The 16116-nt window shown below is 43.0% G+C and overlaps 1 protein-coding gene across 1 annotated transcript in view; it reads right to left on the bottom strand.

Annotated features, from left to right (window-relative positions):
- The window catches only part of LOC310799808 (sortilin), a gene marked incomplete at its 5' end in the record, with an annotated part of 38639 nt that overhangs the window by 13477 nt on the left and 9046 nt on the right, over positions 1-16116 (bottom strand). The window contains 5 exons of the mRNA XM_083662425.1: positions 3417-3500; positions 4895-5031; positions 9773-9819; positions 11115-11188; positions 11443-11610. Of these exons, the coding sequence (XP_083518551.1) occupies positions 3417-3500; positions 4895-5031; positions 9773-9819; positions 11115-11188; positions 11443-11610 (510 nt within the window). The remainder of the gene's footprint in view (positions 1-3416; positions 3501-4894; positions 5032-9772; positions 9820-11114; positions 11189-11442; positions 11611-16116) is intronic.

The following is a 16116-nucleotide window of genomic DNA, read 5'->3' as shown; positions in this document are numbered from 1 at the left end:
AACTTCTAACTCTTACTGACACCGGTGGTCATTAGAGTAACTGCAGCATGTGCTCGAGCTGGCGCCCAGCAGCTGTCTGGCTAAAACAGCAGAGGTGTTGGTTGCGTCGATTACTGTATCTATATTAGTTAGCCGCATTAGCAACAAGCTAACGCTAATGTGCTGGTGTTACCTGGACACGACCAAATGGAACAGATCTGTTACTGCAGTCAAACAAGTTACGGTAGTAACGTTAGGCATATTGCGACTGTTGCATTATCCAGACAAGACGGTAATGTTATTAGCGGGGCTTCTGGGCAGTAAATCCATTAGCGTTAGCAAGCAGCTAACATTATCTATAGCCGGCCAAAACCACAATATCACAACAGCTGATACAGCAAGCTAACGTAAGGTCCCTCCATGAACCGAAAACACAGCCCCGACTCTAGTTCCCCCCCGACGTCGGTCACATTGCTGCTGTTTGGCCAGACAGGATTCACTAGATAAACTTTTTTCTTTTTCTGTGTGGACTTTTTACTGGACTCTGTGTTGTTGGTTGTTTGCTGACATTCATTGACTGCAATAGCTAGCTAACATAACAATAGCCTGTGTTAGCCTTCTTCTTTGTTGGTGTATTTACTGGCTGAAGCGCTGAGAGGCAGACTCTTCGTGAATGTGCAGAACGTCACATCCGCCAGATTTGTTTCTGGGAAGTTTCGGGTAGATATTTCTGGGAAATCTCTAGCCATGCGCAACAGAATCACATAGGCATAGATACAGAATTTGGAATAGATACAGTCAGTGTCTCATCATAGACGCGTGTTCAATGGATCAGCGTTCAACCCCCGCAGTGAACGTAACATCTGAACAGACGTCTATGTACCTGCTTTTGAATCCCCAATCCTGTAGTGTAGAGCCACAGCACCGTCCTTTGGTGAGTCAGCCCATATGGGGGATTTTACCTCACCATCTAGTCTCGGCGGTTACATGCCGCCATTCCGACGTGCTGCCACTCCGACGTTCCGCCACTCAGAAATATCGGCACTCAGAAATATTGCCACTCAGAAATCCCGCCACTCCGATTTTCATAAGGTCCGCCACTCCGAACTTGATTTGACTTCCAGTTCACGTTCAGGCAGCTGAACCTCGTTCAGACAGGCACCTCTCTCAGATGCTGCTAAATGGGTTGCCTCGAATCCTCGAAATGATTGTGGAGCCCAACAAAATTAAAATAAAGACGTGTTGTTCAAAGATGTTGTTGGTGCTCCCTCTAACTCCACAATGTGCAAGATAGTAATAGGCTATGTGTCTCTATTGGGGGGTGCACAACGCACACACCCTGCTTAGAGAGCAGCGCACACACATGCTGACACGCCCGCGGGAACATAGCCTAATTCTGTTGTCCCTCCATGCGCCCTGCAGCTGTGTAAAATGTCATATGAAATAATTATGAATTCCAATAGGATAAGCTTGCCTGATTAACTGAAAACAATTAAACAATAACGAAAAAAATAATATCCTAACGAAAATAGAAGTAAATAGCCTTCAGAAAGCATCAGTAAAAGCCCAGTTCTAATAGGCTACTGCTGCGCTGCTGAGACGCACAGTGTGCGACTGAAATGTCTGCACTTTTGTGCCATATTCCACAATATCCAAACTTCGGAATGGCGGATCCTTTAGAAAAAAGAGGAAGGGCCGACATTTCGAATAATAAAGGCAGGAATTTTCGTAATGGTGGGACCTATGAAAAAAAGGTGAAGGACCGCCAGTCCGAATAAATGAAGCCTGCGTTAGTTCATTCAAGACATGATGTCATAGCTACGCCCCAGCTGTACCAGCTGACAGCCTCTGTTTGGTTCACCGTTTAACCAATTCTCCAATCAGTCATTCTCACAACAAGGCGGTCCGTTTAAATAGGGCAGCCTCTCACTCACTGATCTGTTCCCCACCTTGCTGATCGTTGCGGCTGCTGGCAACGCTTGCCCCCTCCACCCCAGCCTCGACCTTTTAGATCAAATGCTATCATGTATTGTAGCTCTGGAGTCTGCATGGCTCAAAAAATGAACATGTTTCCATGTCTTGCTTTTAGGCTCCCTCTTTTACTTTCTATGGTTTAAATGTATCTGGAATATTTTATTCCCATGGGGGATTCTGCTTGCTCTCCCTGCTCGGCGTAGCATGCTGCTGAGCCGAGTTCAGGGAGAATTAAATTAATTAAATATTAAATATTAAATTAATTCTAAGAGCGGAGCCTTCAACGCCAAACATAATTGTATGCATTATATTCATTTATGCAATAAATGGTTAATTCTATGACTTGAGTGTTCTTGAATGAATGGAAGTTAACATTCGGAGTGGCAGGGTTTCGGAAAGGCAGACAGTTACCAGTCTCGGGGCCAGCCGTAGTCATTTTGTGGGCGTTCCCACACAGGGCCGCGGGAAGTAGGGGTGCTGCAGGTGCTGCAGCACCCCCTAGATTAAAAAAAAAAAAAAAAATACAAATGTAATTAAAAATATTTTGCAGTGCACTAGGTCCCTTTCTTGTTTAAGAATGTTTCGGGAAATGAAAATGTAGCCTATTTAAATAGAATTATCAACAATAACAATCAAGGAAGTTACATGCTTGTAGGCTAGAGAAGAAGAAGAAGCGCGCATGCACGAACATGTTGTGTTGAACCAACCACAACCAATACGAATTGTTTAATCTGGCAATAAAGAAATGTGAACTTGACATGCTATTTTAATAGCCTACTCAAAAATGCACCTCCCACTATACAGCAAAGAGAGGAGTCAATGTTTCTTGATATATGCCATTCAGATCAGAATAATTAGTCTAGTCATTAAGTTTGCTGATAATATTTCTATCATGTTAAGTCTGTGTCATGTTAACTGGTGTATTCAGAGCAAATAGGGAGATATAGAGCATTATCATCATGCTATATATCTCCCTCTTTGGTCTGAATGAGTGAGAAAAGGAGAAAATACTGAATAATTACATCACAACAGTATCCTAATGTTAATTTAAAATTAGATATTCCTCTAAATATGGCAAAAAAACTAAACTCTTCCCAGCACCCCCTGCTTAAAATGACTGTTCCCTGTTCCCACATAGACCGACTGTATCTATCTATGGCTGAACGCGGAGAGACGCGGCTGGGCTAATTTTTTAAGTTACGTTACGGAGCATTCACTCATTGGTAATAAAAAAAACACTGTGCACATTTATTTTTTTTACCAAAACTTACGGAATGGACCTGTAAGGACTTGTATCTTAAAAGGAGAGTGAGGTAAGTTTAAAATGACACGGGACCTTCCAATTCAAATAGAGTCAAATAGAGCCGTCTGCAATGGTAAACAGCGGTGAACCACTTTTTGTCATGTGGTGTGTGTGTGTGTGTGTGTGTGTGTGTGTGTGTGTCTTTCTCAGTGTCTCTCACCTGTTCAGTGGAGGCAGAGGGCAGCTGTGCTCGATTGAAGTTGTTTCCTTGGTCTGATGATACATAGATGACACGAGGAGATCTCTGGAAGCAGAAAATACTCTGTCTCAACATCATAGCATAATTATTGTATAGTACTATGCAGTAGTATGCAGTGATTTTTTTTTTTACTTTTGATTAGCAGTTACTTGTGGCAATATGCACACATGTGTGCAACAGAACGAGCAGTGTCTTTTCAGTGTTTGCAGTTAGAGCTGCAACGATTAGTTGATTAATCAATTAGTCAATTGACAGGCAATGAATCGATTTTGTTTTTATAATCAATTAATCGTTTGGACTAATTTTTATGGAAAAAAGACATTTCCCATTCCAGCTTCTAAAATGTGAATATTTTCTGGTTTCTTTAGTCTTCTATGACAGTAACCCGATTATCTTTGGGTTGTGGACTGTTGCTCAGGACAAACGACATTGAAGAGGTCATGTTGTGATCGACATTTTTCACCATTTTGTGACATTTTATAGCCCATAGATTAGTTGAGAAAATAATTGTTAGTTGCAGCCCTACATGCAATAAAATGTTTGTATTGGTGTCACATTGTGTAGTTTCAGATCAAAATATTAAAGGTCCCATTCCGTGCAAAAGCTGTTTTTACTTGTAAATGCATATATACTGCTGTCAGTCCTCCCTGTAATGAGTTGTCACAAGCTCAGAACTGCCACAGTTGGATTTGTCCTTATCCAGATTCCCCCTGCAGTCTCCTCCAAGCCACACCCCCAAACGCTTCGTTTGCCCAGAGGGGTTTTGGGACGTCACGAGCTTCCTCCTGCATACTGCGCGGGTCTCTCTCACACAAGCTACCTGCACCATTTTGTCTATAGCCACTAAATTAACACTTCTAGCTGGAGCGACGCCAACTGTACGTGATCCAGCAACTGCAGAGGTGCATTCGGTAAGTCTAGGGATGAGATGTCCTCTTTAGCGTAGTAACCATTAAGTTAACGATAACTCGCAACCTAGCGTGCTGGTCCACAGACGCTAATCTGATTGGTCGCTGGGAGCCTGGGGCGGGCTCTCCCTCAGCGGCCAATGGGAACTGTTAGTTCTGAATATATTATAGAAACAGACCGTTCTTGGGAAGCGACGAGATGAGGAAGTGAGAACTCCGTCACAACAAACGGGGTTGCTATATTTTCGACAAATTAATCCAGAAACATGTTTTATGGACGAGAGACACACGTTTTTAAGAGGTTACAGCTGCACGAATTGGGACCTTTAAAGGAACAATTTTGTCTAAAAACGACATGCTCAGATACACTGTGGTGTGTGTGTGTGTGTGTGTGTGTGTGTGTGTGTGTGTCTGTGTGTGTGTGTGTGTGTTTGTGTGTGTGTGTGTGTGTGTGTGTGTGTGTGTGTGTGTCTGTGTGTGTGTGTGTGTGTGTGTGTGTGGGGGGGGGGGTTCTGTTTCTGTTGATCTCACCAGCTCCTCCATAACAGAGGTGAAGAGGAAGCCCCCAATGTAGCCGAAAGAGAAGATGTTCTCAGCAATGGTGGTGAAGGTCTTCCCCAGGTCCTCCGTCCTCTTCAGCAGCAGCTCTCCCCTCCTGTCCGCCTCCACTGCAGGTAAAGGAAAGCATGACTGGGTGACAAGAAGATCAAGGTACGCACCGGGGTTGTCTGAAGTCAGCTAGGATGACGAGAAAATGAGAATGTGCCAGTGTTGTAGTACTCAAGTCCAGGACTAATTTTCAGGACTTGTGACTCGTTTTGGACTTGAGCGCTGATGACTCGGACTTGGACTCAAGCATTCATGCATTCTGACCCGGAGGTTGGAGACGAGGACTGATACTTGATTGATCAAGTTTTTGTGTGTGTGTAATAGGCCCTAATAATTTGGCATATTATTAGCTATATTATAAAATTATAAAATTATAAAATTATAAAATAAAAATAAAATTATATGTATGTATGTATGTATGTATAAAAAATTATAAAATTATAAAAAGGCTTTCAGGTATGCTGCGCCTTCCTCCTGGAACCAGCTACAAAACAGCCTGGTTCTCAGAGAGCTGGTCTCGTTAAATGCTTTTAAATCGCTCCTGATAGATTTTGAAACGTCCAACTCTGCCTGCAGATGCTATGAATGATGTTAACTGTGCTTCCTAGTGTTTTATTTTGTTATATGTTGTCATATTTGTTATATTTGTTTGTTATATTTGTCGGAACCATGTCACTGTGCTGCTGTCTTGGCCAGGACTCCCTTGTAAAAGAGATTTTTAATCTCAATGAGTCCCCCTTCCTGGTTAAAAAAAAAAAAAAAAAAATTAATGCTGTGACATTATTATTATATTTTTCAAAATTCTACCAATTATTGGTCCTGTTTTACAAACCTATGTAAACTCGTCACTGTCGTCAGGCTACGCCCCGTCCTACGGCAAGCATGCGTCCATCCAGCCAATCTTAAAAAAGCCAAACCTTGACCCCTCTGTGCCTAAAAACTATAGACCCATTTCAAAACTCCCTTTTTTATCTAAGATTTTAGAAAAAGTAGTCGCCCAGCAACTCACTGAGGTGCTGGTGATGCACAACATCTACGACAAATTTCAATCTGGATTTCGGCCGGGGCACTCCACTGAGACCGCCCTGCTGAGGGTAACAAATGAGCTGCTTATGTCCACCGATGCTGGAGAGTACCAGATTTTAGTTCTCCTAGATCTCAGTGCCGCCTTCGACACTGTGGACCACCTTATCCTGATCGATAGGCTTCGTGACTGGGTGGGCATTTCAGGCACTGCCTTAGACTCGTTTAGGTATTTTTTATCAGGTCGCAGCTTTAGTGTACATATCAATAATTTTGTTTCCTCTTTCCTCTTCCGCTCCCCTGTTCTGTGGGGTCCCACAGGGATCGATCCTGGGGCCTCTCCTATTTGGAACGTATATGCTTCCACTGGGGAGACTAATCCACAGTTTTGATATCTCATATAATTTCTATGCCGATGATATCCAGCTCTAGCCTGACTCCACCAGACGGGGGCGGCATTGTTCCACAAATTCACAATCCACCTCAGTCTGGCCCTGGCCTCAGAGATGCATTCAAACCGGCCGCCACACAGGCGCACCAATCAGCGTGAGCTAGGGGCGGGCTTTAGGCGAGACCGGGTGTGACGCCACCGAGAGGCGCCTCTGCGTTTGTAGTTCTTTCACTATTCAACATGGCGGCGGCTACCGAGGCTAGCTCCAGTGTGCTAGTCAAACATTATATTCAAAACAATAAGCTAACATAAACGTTAAACACTTGATCTTACAGTGAGTACGAAACCGTAAGTGTATTGCTGTAATGTTATCAACTATGAACGTTAGTAAACAAGACATTGTTGTAGAATTTGGGGAGATAGCCTTGACCGCTAGGCTGGGATCATTTATTAGCTGTAATGGCTAACGGCTAGCCATTCACGCAAGTCACACAAACACAAAGCCCTTCTCACTCTCACCACAGCCCAGTAAACATGCAATCTGTTAAACCATCATTTTTGTTCCAAATCGAAATAAATCATAACGTTAATCAAAATGCCACTGAATTATTAGCTAATCAACACAGAACTGCAAAGATCAGTGTGATGTATTGTCCCTTTACTGCTAGCTGAAGTGTATTCTGCTATGATTGGAATGTTGGCTGCTGTTTAATAAACCACGTTAACTCACGTTGGTGTCCGAGTGACATATTATGTTATACAGGCAAGATTAAAGATCTCAGGATACAATACAACAATCAGTTTATCTGATATTTTCCCCCGCTTGCATAAATTATACTGTGAAGTGTGAATATAGCTCTAGCATATAGTAGTCCTATATGTCTGATATTTTGGAGCTGTTATTCGAGAAATTGGTTTATCGATAGAACATGGTAGCTTAAGATTTTGCACTTGTACTTTAGATAGGGGGTAAACAAACGTCATGGGAGCCAATACTAGGAATACGGTATATCAACAAGGAACCATTCTTAAAGTTAGAGATTATATCCAAATACATGCTGCATGGTGTAACCAGGGTGTTTTTCCTCTTCTCTGTTGACGTCCTCTGGGCTCCAGGCAGCTCCCTTTCGCAGATTCATCTGACAACATCTTTATGCATTTACATCGTCTTATCATTTGACCCAATCGTGCCTCAAGACCAGCAGATTATGTAACAACAACACCACACACGGCCGTCATTTCTCCGTTTAGTTTATTATTACAAAAGTAAGCAAATAACATTCTCCAGTCATGCGTAAATATCTACCATTCCACTGACACATATGCTCAAATTCACCAGTTAAATAGTAGCGTTAAATCATTATATTGTATCAAAGCATTTGGTTGTTGCCATGATCATAAAGGCTAGAGAGCGTTGCGTCTCCATGACGTTAGCCGTCCAGGGTGCGTGCCACTCGGTGTCATATCGTGTCATCAGTTCCCTGAAGAAACGAACAACGATATGTGTTATGAATGAATCGCTGTTAACGTTAACATTAATCATCAATCATCAGACGTAGCACCCCAACCTCCAAATGTTGCTATCGTTAGCGTAACATCAGTTAATCCAATCAGTTACATTTAACGTGCAAAATGGCCTACCTGCACTTCATCCTCAGTCAGACATCTGCAGTAATTCTTCTTTCTTTTGGCAAATTGAATAGTCAATGGTTGCACCCAATATTCACCTTACAAAAACAGCAAAAAATCTGCGACCTCCATGCTAACTATTAGCAATTGTAGTCCTAGCTGATCAGGCGCTGCTACGTCATGAAGGGAAGTCGATCTGATTGGTTGGCGCTGGCAAGCCCAGACGGTGACAGACAGACGGTCCATCCAATCACCTGCCTAGTAGCTTGAAAAAAGTGACCGCCCTCTTCAGCAATGTAGCTTGGCCGAATCCAGATGGATGTTGTTTGTGAAACAGATATTTGAAGCAAACTCATCGATCTGGCAGCGTCAGGTTAATCCAGCTCCGCTTCTCTTTCAAACCAAACGAGTTAGATCAGATTTCCAGACTTCTAGACTGTATTAATGCGATCAATGCATGGATGGCTGAAAATTTCCTGCAGCTAAATAAGGACAAGACCGAGGTGCTCATTATCGCTCCGGATAGTGTCACATCCACTATTAAAAATAGGATTGGCCCTCTCTCCTCTGCCGTCCGCCCTAGCCTACGTAACTTAGGGGTCTTTTTTGACCACTCTCTTTCACTCGGCGTCCATATAAAACAGCTCTCTAAAAAATGCTTTTTCCACCTACGGAATATTGGTAAACTTAGATCCACACTCTCTTTTCCTGAGATGGAAATGTTGATCCACGCCTTTATATCATCACGATTAGCTTACTGCAATGCTCTTTTCCCACTGCTCAGTAAATCCGCTCTACGCCGCGTGCAGGCCATTCAAAATGCTGCCGCGCGCTTGCTCACCAAGTCAAACAGGAAAATCATCACCCTCACCTACAAAGCACTACACTCTCAGGCACCTGATTACATCTCGGACCTACTTCACCCCCTTACTTCTGCTCGTTCCCTCAGATCCAATGATCTAAACCTGCTTCAGGTTCCTCGTACACGCCTCAAGACCCGTGGCGACCGAGCGTTTGAGGCCATGGCCCCTAAACTGTGGAACAGCCTGCCTCCGCCCCTTAGAGCGGCTGTTTCTGTTGAGTCCTTCAAACGTCTCCTAAAGACTCACCTTTTTAGAGAAGCTTTCAGTGATTGATGCCGGTCTTGCCCTGTATCCCTGTTGATGTTTTATTGAATGATGTATCTTTAACAACATGGTCCGTTTGTAGTGTGTGGTTTTGCTCTACCCATTGTTTACTGTCCTGAACACTATGTTCAGTGACCTCTATCTTTATTCTCGATTTTAATATTGTATTCTCTGTATTTTCTTTTGCTTTGTAAAGCACTTTGTGATTTTGGTCTGTGAAAGGTGCTCTATAAATAAAGTTATTATTACTATTATTATTATTATTATTATTATTATTATTATTCAGTTTGCAAGGGCAGGCACACGTGTTCCCCCTACATGTGGATTCACAAGATGTTCAGTAACTCAGACTCGGAATCAGGTAATGGGGACTTGACTCGGACACTTCTTTTTTGATTCGGACTTGAACTTGGATTCAAACACTGACTCGACTACGACACTGGAATGCGCTAATATGACACTTGAGACAAATGCATGTTTTGGGAAAAGCATGTTGGGTACATCAGTGGTCCTCAGGTGAACAAATCTGCATCTAAATACCCATAATCTAAGGATATACAGGAGTGACAGGTGTCAACTCTTTAACTCACTTTGGTACCTTGAAAGTGTGCATCTCATGCAGCCTCTCACCTGTTCCTATGGGACTGTAACTGAAGAACAGAGTAACACCAGCACCCCTGATGGAAAGAGGAAGCAGTCAAAAACATTTCACAAAACATCAACAACACCACAACTATGTCCAAACAGACAGACTGACTTTGAGGTCTTTGTAGATGACATTTATTGTCTCCTCAAAAAATCTGCGGATAATTATATCAAATTGTATCATATTATATTCATTCATTCAAAGTAATTTGCGAAACATTCAAGGAAAATGTTCAACATAAAGATACTGAAAAGACAGTGTGCATCATGATGTGTTTCTAATTTCTGCAATAGCACTGGCACCGCTATTACTAGGGCTGGGCAATTTGGAGAAAATCAAATATTTTTAATACTCGATATCGCTATAATGACAGTATTGTAGGGATGACTATTGGTGCTTTAATATTTACACAATGAGATTTTTGAAAAATAATCATCAGCAAAGGCAAATAATAGAACAGCTAGAACAGTCTGGTAAGTTCAGAAATGACTTTACTGTAGTTTTACTGTACTGTAGCCTTTACACCAGGAAAAGACAACACTTATGCCATATTACAATCTAGACAATATCTAGTCTCATATAGGGCTGGGCAATATATCAATATTATATTGATATCATGATATGAGATTAGATATCATCTTAGATTTTGGATATCATGATATGGCATAAGTGTTGTCTTTTCCTGATTTTGAAGGCTGCATTACAGTGATGTCATTTTCTGAACTTACAAGACTGTTCTGTTTTATTACTTGACTTTACCCACATAGTCATTATATCCACATTACTGATGATTATTTATCAAAAATCTTGTTAAAGCACCAATAGTCATGGAAGGAAACCCTGTCTCTGCATTTTATTTTGATCAGTCTTGTTTTAACAAAAGTGCTTGTGACATCTCACATGTGGCTTTGACAACTGAACATTTATTTAGCCCACTAAGTAAAAAAAAAAACATGAATATATATTCTGTGTCTCCATTCAGCCTAAAAATACACTGATATGATTTGTGGTCCATATTGCCCAGCCCTAGTAAATGTCACGATATCGATATAATATCGATGTATGGCCCAGCCCTTATTACAGTATATGGGTGATCAAACATGTGCTTTCCTTCAGACAGTGCCTGTGTGTGTGTGTGTGTGTGTGTGTGTGTGTGTGCGCGTGCGTGCGTGCGTGCGTGTGTGTGTCTGTGTGTGCGTGCGTGCGTGTGTGTGTCTGTGTGTGTGTGTGTGTGTGTGTGTGTGTGTGCGCACGTGCATGTGTGCGTGTTTGCATGTGTGCGTGCGTGTGTGTTGCCGTGTGTCTCTGCTTCCTGTTTATTCTCACCACATGAAAGAATGTGCTCCATCGTGAACTTTTGTCCACTTGGCGCCAAAGTCCAGAGAGAGCCAGAGACCGGCCTGCAAGGCAAAACACCACAGAGCAATGTTTACCTTGAACTTTAAGGTGTGTGCTGGGTGTGCATGTGGCTGTGTGCATGTGGGTGTGTGCGTGTGTGTGTGTGTGTATGTGTGTGTATGTGTGTGTGTGCGTGTGCATGCATTGTGTGTGTCACCTGCAAGCCCAGAATATAACACAGATCAACATCGAGACACTTTAAAAATGGGAATAAAGAAAGAGAAGAGCAGAAACAGGCAGAGGAAGAGCGACTCACATCGATGCTGATGACCACAAGGTAGTCGGGGTTGAGGAAATGGAACGTGATTGGCTGAGCCAGGTGGAAGGGCAGCTGGACGGCGTTAAAGGTCACGCCGGCATCTGTGGAGGTGAAGATGACTCCGCCCGGGTTGTCCACCACCGGAGTGTCTGCTGTCAGTATCACCTGTCAATCAAAACCATCAGAATTGAGACGTCCGTCCAAGTAGGAGGTTCGGTAAAATATTGAAAGCGCAAAGTTGACTGAAACGGTACAAGTTAAGTTAAGTTATCCTTTATTTATCCCCATGGGGAAATTCATCCTCTGCATTTGACCCATCCTCTACTAGGAACCTTCCTCAAACTAGGAGCAGTGATGGGCAGCCACAGTGCAGCACCCGGGGACCAACTCCAGTTCTTTTGCCATTGCTTGGTCAGGGGCACTGCAGGAGTATTAACCCTAACATACATGTCTTTTGGTGGTGGGATTTATTTCCCTCCGCATCGACTGAAATGGTCGGCACCAATGGCAGAGTGTATCCCCGCAGCCTGCTTCCTGTTAGCCAGACTACAAACTATTATCATAATCACAGTATTCATGCTTTTTATCAATATCATGCTGGCATTCTGCTCATGCACATCATTGGAAGGCTGACTTTCTTTCTTTAAAATAGAAAATAATCTCAATTTTGGGATTTTGACTCTGCATAAATGAAATGGTTGTTTCATGTTGCTGTCACTTGTGAGTCTGTGTGTGTTGTTTAATGTTTTTTGAGCTTGTCAACTGCAGCAGTGTGAGGAAAAGACAGTGGTTTGACAGGGTGGACGTGGCGTAAAGACATTGGACAGCCTGCAGACCTGCAACATATCTTCACACTTGGTTTGTTAGGCAACATCACCACTCACAAACGCAATTGATAGCAGTGTGCACGCACACACGCATGCACACACACACACACACACACACACGCACATGCACACGCGCGCGCACACACACACACACACTATGAGGTCCTATCGACGTCACTATTCACTGACACATGCGCAGCAACGTGTGTGTGCCTGCGTGACTTAACATAGTCAATCTTGTCACGCGTGCACACGTACGTGCAATTCGCATGTTGCCAGAATGTCAAGAAATGGTGGGGGCGTTGGCCTAATTTATAACTCAAATCTAGGTCTTTTGCAGGATCAAAAGTATAAGCTCCTATCTTGTGAGATACTTACTATGAGACACTCTAATATAGCTGGCCTCGGAGCCTTCTACCTAGTTATGCTCTACCGCCCACCTGGGCCCTATTCATCTTTTCTTGATGAATTTTCCAATTTTCTCTCTGACCTCGTAACCCGCACGGATAGTATCCTTATCATTGGCGATTTCAATATTCATGTTAACTGTAAAGCTGACCCACTCTGCAAAGCCTTTCTATCTTTAGTCGACACCCTTGGCTTTGCTCAGCTGGTTCATGAACAAACGCATTCTAACGGCAACACGCTTGATCTCGTCCTCGCTCGTGGGATTAACGTCTCAGATCTGTCAGTCATGATATACCCTCCAGCACTGTCAGATCATTATCTCATTAAATTTAAAATAGACCTGCCCCTCCGGCAATCAAACCTAGCCGATACCTACACCGCCCGGCGTATCGATAGTTCTACTCCCACTGAACTCGCTGATTTGTTATCGGGGCCGCTTTCCTCTCTCCCAGAGCGGATCGACTCCATTAATGAATTCACAAATCAATTTAATTCAATCCTACTCACCTCGCTTGATTCTATCGCACCTCTACGTACTAAAATCCGTCGCCCTAAAAAACCCTCGCCTTGGTATACTGACGATACACGCGCACAAAAACTAATATGCAGAAAACTAGAACGTAAATGGCGATCATCCAAGCTTGAAGTCTATCGACTAGCTTGGAGTGATAGCCTACTAAAATACAAATGTATGCTCTCCGCTGCAAGAGCCTCCTACCTATCAGATCTTATTAACACTAATAAAAATAATCCTAAATTTCTATTTGACACGGTCGCAAATCTTACTCGCAAACCCTCCCCCAATACAAACTCTCCATTTACAGCTAATGACTTCCTTGACTTCTTTAACCGTAAAATTATCTGTATTAGAGATGAAATTAGCAACTCTCTATTACTCACAAAGGGTGCTAACCCCTCTCCTAGCCCTGTCCTTAGAACCTTAGACGAGAGTACTATACTCTCGAATTTTGAGACTATCTCTCTAAATGCACTTTCAAAAATTGTACTTTCATCTAAATCCACAACCTGTTTATTCGACCCTCTCCCTGCAAAGTTGATTAAGGAACTCCTTCCAATACTAGGCCCCCCCTTACTTAACATTATCAATAGCTCCCTCTCCTCTGGCATTGTCCCTGCCTCCTTCAAATCTGCTGTAATCAAACCTCTACTTAAAAAGCCAAACCTTGATTCTGAGGTTCTTAACAACTTCAGGCCAATCTCAAATCTCCCCTTCCTCTCTAAAGTTCTTGAAAAAGTAGTCTCGACACAATTAACTGACTACCTCTCACATAATAAACTTCTCGATCCCTTTCAATCTGGTTTTAGATCACTCCATAGTACTGAAACTGCTCTTACAAAAGTAACCAATGACCTTCTCCTTGCGTCCGACTCTAATTTCTCCTCTCTTCTCATTTTATTAGACTTAAGCGCAGCCTTCGATACAATCGATCATAAGATCCTCCTAGACCGCTTATCTAACTACGTAGGTATCCGGGGCACTGCCCTATCCTGGCTAAAGTCATATTTGTCTGATAGGACACACTGTGTCTCATATAAAAATATTATGTCCACTTTCTCCTCAGTGAAGTTTGGTGTACCGCAGGGATCAGTCCTGGGTCCCTTAGTCTTTGGAGTTTACTTACTGCCTCTTGGCGAAATTTTCCGTAGATATGGCATTAACTTTCACTGTTATGCCGATGATACCCAAATTTATATATCAATTAGACCAGACGATCGCTCTAAACTCGCTAATCTTGAATCCTGCTTAATCGCTGTTACAGATTGGATGTCAAATAATTTCTTACGACTAAACGCCAACAAAACTGAACTACTAGTTGTTGGCCCAAAAACCCAACTTCCATTTCTCACTGATCTTAGTCTGAACATTGAGAACTGCGTAATTACTCCAAACTCAAAGGTGAAAAACCTAGGTGTTACCTTTGATCCTACTCTGTCATTCGATGCTCACATTAAGGATATCACTAAAATAGCTTTCTTTCATCTTCGCAATATCTCAAAGATCTGTCCCTTGCTAAATGCAACGGATGCCGAAACCTTAATACACGCCTTTGTTTCATCTAGACTCGACTACTGTAACGTCTTATTCTCTGGCCTTCCACTTTGTAGCACAAATAAATTACAACTCGTGCAAAACGCCGCTGCTAGAATTCTAACTAGAACTAAGAAGTTTGATCATATAACTCCGGTCTTAATCTCCCTCCACTGGCTCCCAATTCAGGCCAGATCAGACTTTAAGGTGCTTCTGTTAACCTATAAATCTTTGCACGGGCTCGCACCTCCGTACTTATCTGAGCTAATCATTCCTTATGTTCCCACGCGTACTCTCCGCTCACAGGACGGTAATTATCTTACCGTCCCTAAAATTAAGAAAAAATCAGCAGGTAGCAGAGCATTTTCTTACCGTGCTCCACATCTCTGGAACCAGCTTCCTCTGTCAGTTAGGGAAGCTGGCTCCATTGAAATCTTCAAAACTAGACTCAAAACCCATTTATTCTCCCAATCATTTGGCTGTGCTTGATGGTTATGTTTGATGATGTCATTCCTTAGAAATATTTATTAGCTCTTGAGTACATACAATCCTGAATTGCTGAGCGGGCTGTCTCAAGCCAGCAATATCAGTATAAACTTAGACTGACCTAATTTAACTGAACTGCTGAGCGGGCTATCCCCAGCAGCCAGCAGTATCAGTATAAACTTAGACTGACTTGACCTAATTTAATAATTATGGCATCAGCCGATCCAATAGCTCAGATATAAAATCAAATAGCTGGTGAATAAACTTAGTCCTGAACTGCTGAGCGGGCTATCACAAGCCAGCAGTATCAGTCTAAACTTAGACCTAGACTACCTAGACCTGAATTAGCAGTATAGTATTAGTCATCCTAAAAAATCCTAATAAATTTTGTTTTGACCTAATTTTATTGTTGTCTATAGAGTTAGTTCCACCTCTGCGCAGATTCCCCCGCTCTCTTCTCTCTCTCCCCCTCAGGTGTCCTTCATTGGCCTGACGTACACCCCCGCCGCTGCAGCCCTAGGTCCGGCCGTCATCGCCCTAGCCACCTGTCGTCACTCTAGGCCACCTACCCGCTACTCCTTCTATTGTCTGACACCCCGGGCTCTTCACCACCACCGACCCCTATCCTCATCATCCTGGTCACCTGCCTGCCTAAGGGAAGGGGGGGACCCCCCCCCCGGGACCCCCCCCCCCCCCCCCCCCGGCCTCATCACCTCCAACTCCTATCCTCCCCTCCCCTTAATCATCACCTCCGACTCTTATCCTCCCCTCCCCTCCTCTTAGCTAGTATTCTCTAAACCTACGAACACTTAAAGACTACATTTTCTATTTCCTTTGGACTCTACTTTTTACATTTTCAACTCCCTTCCCTGATTTTAGGATAATTTAAAAACTACATTT

This window comes from Poromitra crassiceps, assembly GCF_964638095.1.
Source record: "Poromitra crassiceps genome assembly, chromosome: 2".
Taxonomy (NCBI): domain Eukaryota; kingdom Metazoa; phylum Chordata; class Actinopteri; order Beryciformes; family Melamphaidae; genus Poromitra; species Poromitra crassiceps.
Note: the sequence above shows the minus strand (reverse complement) of the source record. Positions and strands in the feature narration are given on the sequence as shown.